The sequence below is a fragment of the Chelonia mydas genome, chromosome 2 (genome assembly GCF_015237465.2).
Source record: "Chelonia mydas isolate rCheMyd1 chromosome 2, rCheMyd1.pri.v2, whole genome shotgun sequence".
NCBI classification, from domain to species: Eukaryota; Metazoa; Chordata; order Testudines; family Cheloniidae; genus Chelonia; species Chelonia mydas.
In genome coordinates, this window is record NC_057850.1 from 136,225,850 (window position 1) to 136,242,193 (window position 16,344).

The 16,344-nt window shown below is 38.4% G+C and overlaps 1 protein-coding gene across 13 annotated transcripts in view; it reads left to right on the forward strand.

The window, feature by feature from the left end:
- The window catches only part of CTNND2 (catenin delta 2), a 1,164,839-nt gene that overhangs the window by 727,266 nt on the left and 421,229 nt on the right, over nucleotides 1-16,344 (forward strand). For all 13 annotated transcript variants that reach the window (XM_037893329.2, XM_037893327.2, XM_037893326.2 and 10 more), the window contains one exon: nucleotides 5,980-6,174. In XM_037893329.2, coding sequence (XP_037749257.1) covers nucleotides 5,980-6,174 — 195 coding nt within the window. The remainder of the gene's footprint in view (nucleotides 1-5,979; nucleotides 6,175-16,344) is intronic.

Genomic DNA, 16,344 nt, shown 5'->3' on the forward strand with positions numbered 1-16,344 from the left:
TGTGGTGTTTACCGAAGTGTTGCACTCAGTAAATGTGTTATTGAGAAACATGTTTCAGATGGGAATATAGAGACTAGCTGGTGTGTGTGGCTAAAGCGACCAACATTGAGCCAAATCATATCTCATTAATAGGGTTCTTATATCATACACCTGGTGAACTGGGCACTTCGGTGAATGGAGGTTTGTTGTTGGAGCAAGAGTTTGGAATGGAGGGCTACTGCTAACACTTCAAATGCATATTTTATCCTACTTTTTGGTGATGATTCATGTGTGTATGTTTCATTGGTTTCCTGTGGCCCAGTCTTGGTTACCTGCTGCCACCACCAAGTTTCTCACTTGGAAATTTTACCTCAGGGCTCCTCTGCCTCTCCCCTCTTGTTACAAGGACCCTATCCCCATGAATGGAGGTCCCCGATAGGTATGGTAAGTATTTTTCAAAGGCCACTGCAGAAATCCCCCTTCACCACAGTTGCACTCCAGACTTCAATCAACAAACTTGTACTTTATGATTAAAACCTATGAATAACTCAGGCACTAATAAGCTGGCAGGATCCACTGTCCTGTTTAAGTCCTGGCAAGTCTCATTTCATAACCCAGTTCAGGCTTCCTTTTTATAACCCATGGAGTCCAATGTCCCAGTCTGGTCTCTCTGGCACCATCTTGGCAGCCTGGACCTCTATTCCTGATGAATCAGTCTCTGGAATCTGGAGAGACCATCTCTGGCAACTTCAGCCAGCCCAGATCAAACCACCGCCAGCTGATGAGTCTACTCACGGTGTTCCTCCCACTGTTGAATGAACATTCCAGGATGGCTCCTAGAACCAAATGAGACCTAACCGAATCCTTGGTTTCAAACCACTGTCTCATTTCCACCCACATATTTTATCTCCCACATACCTTATACCTAAAATAGTATAAGCATAGCACAAACCCTAATGTTCTCCACAGGATCCACAGTGGCTGTATTGAGCTCTTAGACCCTAGAGAGGAGGGGAATGGATTACATTGCTCAACTCTAGCTGTACAGAGAGTAACCTTGGATCTCTAAGAGCCCTGTCCAGTGGTCCAGCAGAGGATTGGTGGCTGTAACAGGGGAATTTCACACGGGGAACAAAGAAGTAATGTGATTATGCATGATGTGAAGAAATACTTCCTTTTGTTTGTTTTAAACCTGCTGCCTATTAATTTCATTTGGTGACCCCTAGTTCTTGTGTTATGAGAAGGATTACTTTCTCCATACCAGTCATGATTTTATAGACCTCTATCATATCCCTCCTTAGTCATCTCTTTTCCAAGCTGAAAATTCCTAGTCTTAGTAATTTCTCCTCATATGAAAGCTGTTCATCAGTATACATATGACACACAGCTCTATGTCTTGTTTTCATTAGACCCAGAATGGTGTATTATTATTTATATCTCCGTGGTTTGCTGAGGTTGGGATTTGGATAAATGTAGGTTACTGGAAGTTTGATTCAAACAGGACAGCAATGATGTTAGATTTAGGGGAAGGATTTTTAGGGTACAATGGGGATCCCCATTCGAATTAGAGTCCAAATTGGCCTCAGTGACCAAAAGTGTTTTTTCCACCCCTCTATACCTGGTAAGATGTTTGTGTCTGCTTTTCTTATCTCATGACCTTGACATTTTCCCAGACATTTTGACCTCTAGACTGGATTACTGCAATATGGTGTCTAGAGCAGTGTTTCTCAATGACCGGTCTGTGGACCAGCGCCGGTCCCTGAGATTTCCCTGATGCAGCTTAGGAAGGCAACAAGCTGGACCCTGGTATCAAAAAGGTTAAGAAACACTGGTCTAGACTGACCATTAAAGATCCTCCTCAAAGCTTCAGCTGTTGCAGAATGCAGCCATCTGCCTACTTATGGGGTTAGCACCAGGGAGCATACTATACCTGTTCTTTGCCAGTTGCACAGGTTTCCTGTTTGTTTCTGTCTGTGTTTGGAGGTGCTAACTCTGTTCTATTGGACAACAAACAGCCGAAAGCAATCCAGAAATATGTTTTAATAAATGTCACTGTCCTGTGAGGATCAGGGGAACACTATTGAGGCGGCTGTCCCCTGTGTGAATGAGCTGGGGTCCATGGGATTTGCTTCTAGATCCTTGAGCTCTGAACAATTTAGAGTCTCTGCAGAACCTGATACCCATCCCACTAGATTGGGACAGGCAATAGAAATTTAGTGAGACTGGAATAGCAGTTTTTTGTAACCTTTTTCTGAGGGGAGTGTTTTGGTCCTAAAAGTCTCCAGAAATACAATATCAAAATCTGGGAGTTGATTTTCAGAGATGCTGAGCCACCTGCAGTTCTCATTAACTCTCAGCTTCTCTGAAAATCGTACACATAGACTTTTTAATGGATGGAATAGAAGCTTCAGAAACCAGTGTCTGTTTTTCCCTATTCTGATAGCTTTTGGCTAGCTAATTATTTTATTATTTTTGTCAAATTTAAAGTAAAATGTGCAGTAAAATCATGTTGCTCCCACACTTAGAATTTGTTTGACAAATTAAACCTAGGTCAGAATTATAAAAAATAAAACAAAACTTGGAAATAGGAACTGGATAATGAAAATGCTAATAGGCCAACAAGTATAGAAATATTAGCATATTTTTCTCCCTCTCTTTCTCTCTCTAAAACAGTTCTTTTTGCAGTTCTTTTAGTGTTTTGGCAAAAGATCATGAGTCAATCAGTGCTGCTAGTTTCCATTATTTCCTGTTCAAATATTGGCACATGATTATTTGGAGTGAAAGTGGCAAAATCACACATAATCTCATAGGAATGAATCATGTTCCATGTTGCTACTGCACATGTTAAAGGCTCATATCACTTGAAAGTACCCATTTCTTGATTTATACAAGTACACATCTTGACAAGTGGTGTGCTTGATACTCATTTATACCAACCAAATTGTGCACTGATAATTATCAAATTATGCAAAATGATGTGCACTGTACATAACATTATTCTGTAGTTTGATTAAGTAGCTCATCAACAGAAAAGCTGCAAATCTGTCAAGAAGGATAATAAAATGTAACTGTTTATATTTATTTGAATTCTCACCATCTATGAAGACAAATGAAAGTAACTGATGTGAAAGTATAAATTCTGATAAAGTGATAAACCTGATCTCTAAAATATAATATCTGTTATGTTGTGTTGAGGTTTCTATTTTTCCAAATGTTTATTAGATATTTTACTGACTTTTTGTCTTATTTGGGAATCTTTAGCAGGTAACCCCAAAATTATGGAGGAAAGAATCACTATTCACTACTCAGAACCCAATCCTGAAAACACTAGTGCAGGTACTTCAAATACATTGGTAGTCCAAGTGATTTCAAGGGGTTCCCAGCTCTGTCGCTTATCTCCTGTGTGACCTTGGATGAGACACTTCAGCTCTCTGAGTCTGTTTCCACTCCCATCCCTTGTCTGTCTTGACTGTTTAGATTCTTAATTCTTTTGGGGTGGGGGCTGTCACTTGCTATGTGTTGGTATAGTGCCTAGCACAAGGGAGCTCCAAACTCAGCTGGCCCTCTAGGTCAGGGGTCAGCAACCTTCGGCACGCGGCCCATCAGGGTAATCCACTCGTGGGCCGTGAGATATTTTGTTTACGATGACTGTCTGCAGGCATGGCATCCCACAGCTCCCAGGGGCCACGGTTCACTGTTCCTGGCCAATGGGAGCTGCGGGAAGCAGCGGCCAGCACGTCCCTGTGGCCCACGCTGCTTCCCGCAGCTCCCATTAGCCAGGAACGGCGAACCGTGGCCACTGGGAGCTTCAGGGGGGCTGTGCCTGCAGATGGTCAACGTAAACAAAATGTCTCATGGCCCACCAGCGGATTACCATGATGGACCGCATGCCAAAGGCTGCCAAACCCTGCTCTAGGCACTACTATAATGAAAATAATAATAAAAAGGGAATATGTGATTTTTAAAATTAAACAAGTATATAAGTAATTGTAGAACCAGGACTGCAGGTCCTTAAGAGAAAATCTTTAATGTTATATAAAAGAGGAGTTGAATTATGTCTTCTGCCACAAAATTAGTAGTATAACCATTTTAATATGTATTAAAAAGATTAGGAGATGCTGCCACACAAGTTAGTGGAAAAGTTCCCAGTGATTTCAATGGGAGCAGGACTGAGGACTGAATCCATCACATCACTCTGAACAGCAGCACTCATTTGTAAATTAGCTAAAGAAAGGACACCATTTATACTTCTTCTATAGTTAATTTATTTCATTCAGAGATCACATTCTTTCTGACCAAAAGACTTATAGGGAGAAAATTTGATAAATGGCTTCTAAAATGTCCTCAGTTTTTCATATTTTTTTTCACACACAAATAGAATTAAATGGAAAACAAAATTGTTCATACAAAAACTTGGAAGTCACCAATAACAGGTTAGTATTTTTATGCCCAATCCAGCAGGATGGTGAGCCTTTCTGGAGGCATTAATCCTCTCTGAGAATCAGGTTAAAAGAATTTGGGTTGGAGACTTTTGAAAACTTGGCCCACAATGCATTGCCGTTTTCTCCATCTGTGGTAATCATGACCGCTTCCTGATATCTACAGTAGTTGCAAATAAAGTCATCATTGGAATTCTTGGTAAGGCATCCAGAACAGCAGAGGGTAATGTGAGTTCTTGTCAATGGCTGTGGTAATGGCAAATCACATACTGGATTGATTGATCGATTATCTACCAATCAATTATCAATCTTCTTTCTTTCTTTCTTTCTTTCTTTCTTTCTTTCTTTCTTTCTTTCTTTCTTTCTTTCTCACTCAACAGGGCACTGTGTAGAGCAGTGGTGCTCTTAAATCATGTACTTGTATTGGATTATGTCGGGGGGAATGCGGACATGCATAATCAAGATATAGGCAGAATCCGTGATTTATTTATAAAGATGGAAACTGGACTAATTCTTTCCCCCTCTAAAAAATCTGTTCTGTATTGTCTCTAAACCTTTAACAGCTTCCCAACCCTAGAGAATGTGCTTTCATCTCAGATCTGTACAGTGCCTTGCCTTATAATATTTAGTAAAATGAGAACACTGTTTACCTCAGTTGTCAGCTATGAGACTTTTGCATGGCTTCCCCCAATCTCATCCTTGCAAATAGATCACAAAGCAGACAAACATAACCAAGATACTTACATTAAAAAGTGAAACAAATGTTTAGGCTAATTGCCAAAGCTGGAAGTTTACACGTTTCTCTGTTAATAACCTGATCGTAAAATATTACTTTTTATTATTAGAATAAGAAAAATAGAGATAAACTCTTCAGTCTTGTAAAATGCAGATTCGTCTTTTTAAAAAGATATTTTATTTCTAACTACATCTTTAAAATATTTTATTTCCTGAAGATATGTTTAATTTATTCATCCCCAGAGGATTTAGGCTGTGAAAAGCCCTAGCAGTCTGGTTTCTACACAGTCTAGGACAAAAGTGCTTATGAGTCATAACTGCTCTGTCATACTTCAAGTGAAGCAGTGAGAAGTTCTGCTTTGATGATGTGAACAACACGTTTATTCATCAGCTTTAACTTATTTCATTTGTAGATTTACCATGTGTACACAGAACGTGGAGCAAGTTCTGTCTTTCCTCCTCCTATTTCTAATTTGGCAGTTCAGTCGGGTTCCCCTGGATAAGGCAACTTGCTACGTCTGTTAGTCCCTGTGTGAGAAAATTATTTTTATTGGCCCTGCACAGTATTTATTTATCTCTGAAATATCTTCTGATAACTTTTGAGGAAATCAGGTTTTGAAGCAAAGCAGACAGTTGAGTGATGCCGATAAGATGATTAACTTGTGTCACTGGTGCCATTTCATGTTATTTTTCTTTGCATTTTAAAAATTCTTTGTTTTGTTTTTGTTAAAAACAAGAGTTGTCTTCAAATATGCTTTTCATCAATTTGGATCCTGTTTCATGGAGGATTTTCTCTCTTAAATTTCCTGTATAAATCTGTTTGCAGCTGGGTCTCGGGCATCTTACAGCAGCCAGCACAGCCACCTTGGCTCTGAATTAAGGGCACTGCAGTCTCCAGAGCACCATATAGATCCTATTTACGAAGATAGAGTGTATCAGAAGCCCCCTATGAGGAGTCTCAGCCAGAGTCAGGGGGACCCTCTGCAACCAGCACATACAGGCACTTACCGCACTAGCACGGGTAGGTGGAAATAATTTGTAAAATTATCTTTTATGGATAAAGTGTTTTACTTCAGTGCTAAATCTCTAAATTTTATTGGTAATGCTAGAAAAGTTTATACTGTATTTGTAACTTGAAAGAATGCCTGATACAAATTGCAAAAGACATTGTTGCAGCTACAAAAGGCAACCCCCTCTACTTCCTCTCCCTCCCCCCTCAAATCTCAGGCAGAAAAATCTTAGCCTTGGGATTATACATTTTGTGGTTTTAGTATTTTTGTCTCTTGTGGTGGGAGGAAGAAAACGTTTTCATCAAGCTTTTAAATGTATTATTTAAAGAAAGCTGATTGTTTTCAGATAACTTATCTAATTGCTTTCTCCTGCAAAAATTTTGTGTGAGTCTTAAAAAGGGCTGCAAGGCATCTTCCTCATGAACATAATGGGACATTTACATTTTTGGAACTGAAGCAAACCAGGACCAAATGTGTTCTCTGTCTCTCTCATTCTCATATTATATATAAGTAACATACTCATACACTGTAGACATACAGATATGAATCATAAAGCTTCAGCATAGCAGAAAAACAGAGCTGTTGATATAATTGATTCATCTGTAATGTAATAATGAATGATCATCCATGATAGACGTTAGTGTACAAGTCCTATTTGCAAAGTGTCCTCTCAGCTATGTAAAATAGCTCTATATTTGGGAATCGACAAATAGATATCAAATCAGTAGGGGTACTTAATGCATTAAGGAATCAGAACTTAGCAGAGTTAAAGTCAAAATAGTCTTAAACATGTAGAAATATTAATAACTTACATTAAGAATTGCTGTATTGACCAAATTTCTGACATGTTTTTCTTTGTTGCATCAATCAGACACTGTAGATTTATGTCTCTTCCCAAATGAGAAGCTTCCATTTAGAAATGAGAGAATAAATGAAGCAAAATTAAAAATATCTGCAAAACTGACTTTTTTTTAGAACAAGATGTGAGGCTTTCTTTTATTGTTTTAGGGTCCAATCCTGCATTTCTCGCTTATCCCATTGCATGCATGGAAGTTTGGGGTACGCAATTAGTATAGGATAAAGCCCTTAGAACGGATTCAGAGAAATGTAAAACCCTTTGTTGCTTAATTTAAATTCTTGTAGTATCTAGTTATTACTGGAGAATGTCACTTAGTTAATACTGTTAAATGCCAATGAAAGAAGCTAGCATTCACATACAATATATATTTTGTGTGGAATCATACTTATATCCAGACATAGCAATTCTGTTATTAAAAGAATAATTGGTTTGCAAAGAGTAGAACAGGATGCCTGCCTCAGTTGCTGAGCAGGAAGGGAATGATCAGTGAATGAGGCAGCTGTTTAATATTCATTTTTATTCTCATCATTCAGCATGTGGCCTCACACTTCATATACTTCACACTTTCCAAACCTTGCCTTACATAATATTTTTTTTTAAATTATGTATTGGTTTTTCAATAGCATTCATCACAGTACTACTATCTGATTGCCCCATAGCCATTAACGGATTTATCTTCACAATAACTCTGTGAATATTATCCCAATTTTACAACTGGAAAACTGAGGCCTAGAGCCTGATTACTTAATTTTCAGAAGTGTTGGTTCATGGACGTCCAATGGAGCAGTGAGTGCTCAATGCCTGTGAAAATCTGGCCATAATCTGGCCTGGGTTCACACAAGTCTGTGGCAGAAGAAGAAATAGAACCCAGATCTAGGACCTAGAAACCCGTTAGGCCAGTGGTGGGCAACCTGTGGCCCACAGGCCACACGTGGCCCATCAGGGTAATCTGCTGGTGGGACACGAGACAGTTTGTTTACATTGACTGTCCACAGGCACGGCCTCCCACAACTCCCAGTGGCTGCGGTTCGCCATTCCCAGCCAAAGGGAGCTGCGGGAAGCAGCACAGGCCACGGGGACATGCTGGCCGCCACTTCCCACAGCTTCCATTGGCCACTGGGAGCTGCGGGGGGCCATGCCTGTGGATGGTTAATGTAAACAAAATGTCTCGCGGCCCGCCAGTGGATTACCCTGATGGGCCATGTGCCGAAGGTTGCCAAGCCCTACCCCCACTAAGCCCCTCCACACTTGGATCCTGCCTTGCTGAGCCTGTCTGCCCACATCTGGTGCACCTGGCATAGAGAGGCAGGGCCCTGGGGTGTTTCTGGGGCAGGTCCAGTCCTTGCACTGTGTCAGGGTGATCTCCCACCTTTGTGCAGCCAATGGCCTATGCTCCCCAATGCCATGCTGGAGCCTCCACATTTATTTGACAAATAAAATTTGCGGAATTCTGCAGAAATTTAAAATATTGTGCACAAAATTAATTTTTTTGGCACAGAATTTTTAATGTTTTGGCACAGAATACCCTGAGAAGTAACTATACAAAGAGAAAAAATTACTGAGGCAGGAGTTCTTGCCTTGTTTCATGCATGCACGCATTTTGTGTGTTACTTCGAGGAAGATTGGAGTCTTTCACAGCCCTGCCTTCTTCCAAACACACTTCCACAGATCATATTCCACATGCCTTTATGCATCAGAACTGAAATTCTACTCCCTTTTCTTAGCCACACATCCACCAATCCAGGACAATACCAAGATAATTCTATTAATGAACACTTTCACTCTGTGTGTGTGTACTGCACTTAGGTAACTGTTGATTGTTAGATTATATAACGATCCAGTGTGCATGGTTAAATAACTTATTTTTGATACTTAATACCTAGCAAAATTAAAACAGTCACAGGAAGGTACATCTGCAATCTAGGGATTGTGTAGTGCCTAAACAAACAAACAAAACCAAACACCCCTGCAGCTTGTTTGTGGAGTGTCTTGGACTAGTATTTGCAAAACTGTTAGTTTACTCAGGTTAGTTGACAGTCAAGTAACTTGAGTTAAAACAGAAGCAAAAACTTAAGTCTTGACATACCTGTTGTCCACAGCACAGGATCTACACATTGTTGTCTTTTACAGTGGATTGTCAAAGCCGTGCCTCCTCTGATTTGTTGCACATTAGTTTTTTATGCAGGTCAATCAGGCTGTATGTGAGCTTGCTGACAGATATTTGTTGCTTTGCACTTCTGTCCCATTTCTTGCTTTTTTTCTACAAAAGGGAACATATGGCTCACAGTGGGTGGTATAGACACATAATTTTGATAAAATAACGAAAAATGTCAGTCTCTATAAAAACAGAGTAAAATATGAGAATTTTTTAGAAATAATCACAATTCAAGGTTCAGTGTTTCAAGATTAGAGTCATGTTTTTATTGTTTAGAAAACTACATACTTTCCAAAGAAAACTAGACATTTTCTTTTACGCAAATACTGAGCCCGATTTTTCTCTCCCTTTCCCCCAGTTTTATACCATTGTGACTCCACTGACTTCATTGGAATTGCTCCTGATTTACAGTGGGTGTGAGGAAAGAATAAAACACTTCATTGTAATCTCTATGGCATCATATACAGTTAACATATTTTTTGTTTTCCTTCTCCATTTAGATATAAAACCAGGAATGAACCTGAAATAATTTTTTCTCATAGAATAGGGTAATTTATATCAGCAATGAAATTTAATCTAAAATGACAAAACAAAAATTAAAAAGGTTATTTTAACTTTGCTTTAAAAGACATATTTTTATATGCAGTAGAATGTCTTTTTCTGCAATGTCTGTGTTCTGAGTTTATCAGTACTTGATCAAACTGCTGTCTGCTGTGTCATTTTTAGTGTGAAGACGAACAGCTTCAGACAACCAAAGCTTATTCATATTTAAATTTGGTGATAAAAATGTAATAAAAGCTATGCAAAATCCTACTTCTGAAATGTGACTCTGTAAAAATGACATTTTCGGATTCCAATTTTATTATGTTTCAATAGTTTCCGTATCAAATATGCTCAGTTTACAATTAAAAAATTCTTTTCTTCCAGCTCCGAGCCATGCAAACTCAACTTGGTCTTGGAGAGTCAGGCTAAGGATTCCTTCTTTCTCATGCATCATCAGGTGTATAAAGATTCTGCAGGCCAATTTATATCCTCAAGTACACCAGTGCAGCACCAGTGTCTTCACTGAGGTGGTACAAGTACATGTAATCAACATGCAATTGGAACTTATAAAACAATCCTATTTGTGAAGTGTGAGCCAGATAAGAATACAGCTCACTCCTATCTGTATGGATGTCGAGGTGCTAACAAGTCAAATGTTTTAAAGAGTGGGATGTGGAATAGTTTTTTGCACTTCAGCAATTGGATATTGGAATTGTCCACAGAGAGCACCTCCTTTGAGTAAGAAGGTGCATTTTTTACATAGTCACTCTTCAGAACAGTACTTGTACCTTACTGAGAAACTCACTGTTATATGTTATTTTCTTATCATAAACATTATCAGCTGAGAATCTCAGCTTCCAAATATATTCTTCCAAATTTCCTTTGCTGGTGTTCCAAATGGTAACTGAATGCAAAACAGAAAGAAATATTTTTTTGTTTAACGACAGTTTGGGGAAAGTTAATTTCAAAAAAATCTTTGACTGTTTTGAATGATTTCTGTGTTCTTCACTGGCCAAAGAGCGGCCATACAGTCCTAAAGTGCAATAGATAGGTTCTAAATATCAAGCATTGCTTCTTGCTGTTTTGGATTGTATCATTCTGTTTTTGCTTTGGCATGAATTAATGTGTTCTGCAATGGCATACTGTGATGCAACAGCTGCAGTTTAATTGAGGACCACAGTGGTACATCACACACCATGGAGTTCTGGATATAGGACCAAACATTTTCAGGGAAATAGAAAAAAGGACGTTATCCATACCTCCACATCTCTGTTAGTCCACTAATGTTGTGATAATAGAACTGTTCTGCTGACTAAGACATCCAGGTTTATAACATTAGAAAAGGAGGGAAATTCGGAAGAAGCAAGTAAGGAATTAAATATCTTTCATACTAAATAAAGTAAATATGAAATAATATAGTGAACTGAATAGCGAACAATGAAATCACCCCAAATTAATAGGAATTCATATTCTCAGTTTAACTGGAAGCTCCTTTTTTAATTCATTATTTTATTTAGGTTTTCTTTTTGTATAGCTTTAAATCCCTATTGCTTATTTTTACAAAATTACAAATTTATCCTGGAAATAACATTTGATTCTGATCTCACAATGGTTTTGACAAATGTAACTCCAGGTTTGGATGGAGACATCCTGATTAACATCTGAGTAAGTGAGCTCAGAATCAGGCCCTATGTGTCAAATTCTGCCCTTAGGTACATGAGGTGAACACCTATTGATGGCAATTGAAGTGGTCTATGCAGGTTAGTCTTAAAAATAATTTGTCAAAAGTAATATTAAGGTTCTTAAGAGAACTGTCTCCTCTTTCCGCTATATGGAGGGGAGAGAATGTTATTTGCACAAATCGCTGTTTTGGGGCCAATAAAGAGCAAATCCATCCTCCAGTACCAATCCTGAGTAGCCCCTCCATATGCAGATTCCTTCTCATCCAATTCCACTGAAAGGAGATCTCCACAGAGAAAGGATGTGGATTTACCCCTAAGTATGTAAGGTTAAGGAGGAAGGGGAATCAGAGAGAGGCTTCATTTCCCTATTGAAAGATACTGTTCGGTGTGAGCATCGTATGGTTGTGGCTGCAGGTATTTGGGGTTGGGGGAATGAACAAGCAGGGAACGGAGCCAAGATACAGAGACTCTACACAGAATTTTTGTAAACCCTTTGTAGCTCATTAGCAGTACCTGTTTTAGAGGGGAGGGCTTTGTGTCCTAAAACATGAAGGTGTCCTAACATCCATGGGAAAATCGCAAATCCTTAGGGCATCCCGGATTTCACAGGATAGAGTCCTATTTATATCCCCTATATATTTATATCCCCTACTTCCTTCCTCTGTCCCCCAAAAGATGAGTCTTCAGGAAGTTTGTGATTTTGGTACCTCCGAAATTTTGATTTAAATTATTCCTTTGATGGTTCTTTTGTTTTGTTTGTTTTTGTTTTCAGTAGGAGAGCATGATGTAGGCCATACTTGAATGTATTTCAGTTTATCTTGATACTTTGTTACAAATCGAGGTGTAAGAAGTTTGATTATAAAAATCACAATAATACCCTGGAAACTCAGTGAAATACCTTGTAAATCTCAGCTGCCATGGTTTGTGGAGACAATGCCTACACTGTGACCGAGAATATCTGTGCATCTATTATCTATTTACTGCATCCGTTTAGTCACAGACACTGGGTTTGATCCTGCTTCTGTTAGACTTCAGTCATGCAGGACCAAGTCCACTCTCTTTTATTTACTTGAGCACTGTTCAATACTGCAAAAATATAAGGATGTTCTTCAGGATATAAAAAGTGATTTGAACATTAGTATATTTTTGCCTTTCATATATCTCTATACTGTTAAAGAAAACACAATACTGTGCTCAACTAAGCTATCCAACAGTGACATTAAGAGAATTCACACTCTTGTTAAATGTTCATTATTTCACTAATATTATTCTTAAAACAACTTCACTGAGAAATTACCAGGCCACTCCATTTTGGAACAAAGGGTCATCTTAACTTTGTTAGAATTATTATTGAGAACTTCTGCAAATATATTTTTTCTATAGGATACCATATTTCAATGATCTGCATGTAGAACTCCCATTGAGATCAGTGGGATTTTCACACACACAATGCATATGTCATCTTCTATGAAGGCTTTGTCCATGTTGTCCTCCCTTGCATCCTTCCCAGCAACCAGCAATCCATGTGTGTCCACAGCTCCCATTGATATATCAGTGTTGTACATACCACATGATCAAGTCCTAGAGTGCAAATATTATAATTAACTTAACTAGCACAATAGTTCTCTATTACCAAAAACAACAACAACAAAAACCTTTCATTTATAAGATCAACTGTATGCCATATAATTCTAAAGTAATACTATCTAATAATATATGGATTGTATTGTAACAAAATAGCAATATTATTTATTTATTGAGAGCATAGTGCTTGGCAGCATACAAAGCCAGTGGGGAAGAGTTCACAGTTTAAAGGAAAAGGAACAATTCCTACACATAGTGCCTTCAGTGATCAGAAGGTGGCTTTAGTACAAAACAATGCAGGATTGTTGCTGTGTTCTGTTTTCTTAGGATATTTTTGGTTAATAAATATGACAGTGCTTTTTGCTGATTAATGTTGGACAGATGGGAGGAATTGTATTTTTAACTGAGGGATTTGAAAAGAGTGAAGGTTAAGGTAGTGTGAAAGGGTTGGAAGTTTGGTTGTAATATACATCTCTCAGTCACATTACATAATGGTGCCCCAGCAGATTTGCTTTGGTATAGGAAAGCATAACTTTTTATAATGATTATAGTTATTATGTTTGTGACATAGGATTTGCATGATTTTGTTAACTTAAAGGGTCACATTTAAAATGTTTCTTTTGGTCTGACAGAGATATTTCCTATATAAGGTGAGAGTCACCCTATGCAAAGGATTAGCTCAAGGCAAATGCACCACTTAAGTTCCATCAGAAGGACTAAAGTAGTACATAGGGCTTGTGTTGCACCATTGCTCAAGGGTCAGTTTCCACCCATAATGGGGAAACTGGTTGAACTGGTTAAATCTCTCAACTTCTTTGTGTAATGAGCTTTGGATTTTATTTCTTTGTCTCTCTGTTTAAATACTTGCATAACTTAAGACTTAGTGAACTAAAGAGCATTTTCTATAAATTGGAGGATGAGAGCAGTACAGTGGGAACTGAGCAAAGATCTTGAAAGAGGGCTTTTTACCAGCCAGTCAGAATCACCAGCTGCTTATCACATTTGGACACAGAGCGTATAAAGCACCCAGGTTTTAGAGCTGAGAAGCACTGCTGAACCACAGCATTCTGGAAACAGCTGATTCTAGAAATGCAAGATGCAGGTGTTTGAGAAGCTGAAGAACTGGAAGATTCAACATACAGTCAGACTTTGAAATATTTACAAAATAGAAATTTACAAACGGTGTCCTGATTAGGCTTTAGGTAGCAAAAAAGGTTGATAATTTACAAGTCTGGAATCCTATAAGTATACTCAATAGAGGGAGTTTGATATCTGCAGCATTACCAGATGCATTCCTCGAAAAACTACCTTGATCTGAAATTCAGAATTTTTACTTACTTTTTCCTTTTATGCAAATTCAGCTCTAACGTGCACCATTTGCTTTTATTCACAAAGTGCATATGTGCTACCAGAATTACTAAGCCTAATAGAAATAGGAAACAAATTAGTGTAAATTACAAATTGACATAAGCTAGTAGCATACGTGAACTCATAATAAAAACAATTACTTTTAAAGAAATATCAACTCTAAAATGGTGGCTAAGTAGGTTATTCCATTTGCTGAGGCTCAAGATATGTGGTTCCACCTCCACATTTTTCTGCAGTAATTGTTCAACTAAAGGAATATTTTTAACCATCTTGAGTAAGGATATAACCGCTCTAAAAGGGGTAGTTGAGACACTGTATCACAATTGGACAAGCCTACAGACTAAAATGAAACAGCTTGGGCAAAAGGAGCCTTGAATAGTGTCCGGATCCAGACAGCTCTGTAAACAAGAGGGTGACTGAGAAACCTAAAAGACAGTATTTTTCCTGACTGAGAAGGAATATATGAGGAGCTTCAGTTTGTGAAGAAAACATGGAGACCTGCTGTAACTGATTGCAGAAATATCTAAAAATGGAATGTCCTTTCTTCGAAAGTGGAGGTAAAAGAAAACATCACTGCAGAGAAAGCCTCAATACTTCACCCAGAAAGATTATTGCCACCTCCACTGGGAGCAAGGTTTATTGGATGTAAAAAAAAAATTCAAATGTTGCTTCTGAAATTCCTTTTGACTCGATAAAATAGTTTTTTTTCTTGTGTATGAAACATTGAGGATTAACATTAATGGTAAGGAAATGACTGTAAGCGCATGGGACTGCACAAGTGGGAAACAGACAATACTTCAGTATCAGGGGACTTGAACCAATTTATGACCTTTATTTTGTCTTACATTTTGTAGCTGCCAGTGATGTAGACCAGTGATGAACTGACACTCATACCATATTCAGAGCTCTATTGACTGTGCCCAGTGGAACAACTATTGTAGTTGGAAAACAGCTACCCCTGGTCTAGGAGAGGGGACAGGAAAATGTGTAAAGCTGTGATAATCCAGGCTATATAGAACATAAACAGATGTTACTGTGCAGGGCAGAGGAACTGCCTCTAACCATATAAGAGAAGTATCTGACAACAGAAGAGACCCCACAGTTTATAGCACCTTTGCGAATAATATGCCAGACTGCTAGCAAACAAGCAGACATGGTAGCCTAGGTAGAGCCAATGCAAATTGATACATATATACATCAACCATAAAAAAATTGAGGGGGGGGGAACCCTGTAAATTGGAAATCAGGATCAAACCAACTAATTCCGAGCTCAGCCTTGTAAAAATATGTGGGACTCACTACAAACAAGATGTAGGCTCCTTAAAAAAAAAAGGCTAAGCAAATTGATTAAATTGTGTGGGATCCCCTGTACGAGAGAGTAACTGGAATCCTAAATTAACTAGTTTTCATGATGATAAACCAGTTGATCATTTAGAGGCTGTCATACATTTTATCTTAAATAAGATTTTGCTTTTAAAAGGTCAGTGGAAGGTATCTAGGCATCTAGGTTGCATTTCCCTAGTTTGTTTATGAGAAGGTCATGCGAGACAGTATCAAAAGCCTTACTAGAGTCAAGATATACCACATCTACTGCTTCCCCCCTCCCCCCCATCCACAAGGCTTGTTACCCTATCAACGAAAGCTATCAGGTTGGTCTGACATGACTTGTTCTTGACAAATCTATGGTGACTGTTGCTCATCACTTTATTACCTTCTGGGTGTTTGCAAATTGATTGCTTAATTATTTGCTCCATTATCTTTCCGGGTACTGAAGTTAAGATGACTAGTCTGTAATTCCCCAGGTTGTCCTTATTTCCCTTTTTATAGATTAGCACTATATTTACCCTTTTCCAGTCTTCTGGAATCTCTCCCATCTTCCATAACTTTTCAAATCTATCTCCTCAGTCAGCTCCTTAAGCATTCTAAGATGCATTTCATCAGGCCTAGGTGATTTGAAAACATCTAATTTGTCTAAGTAATTTCTAACGTG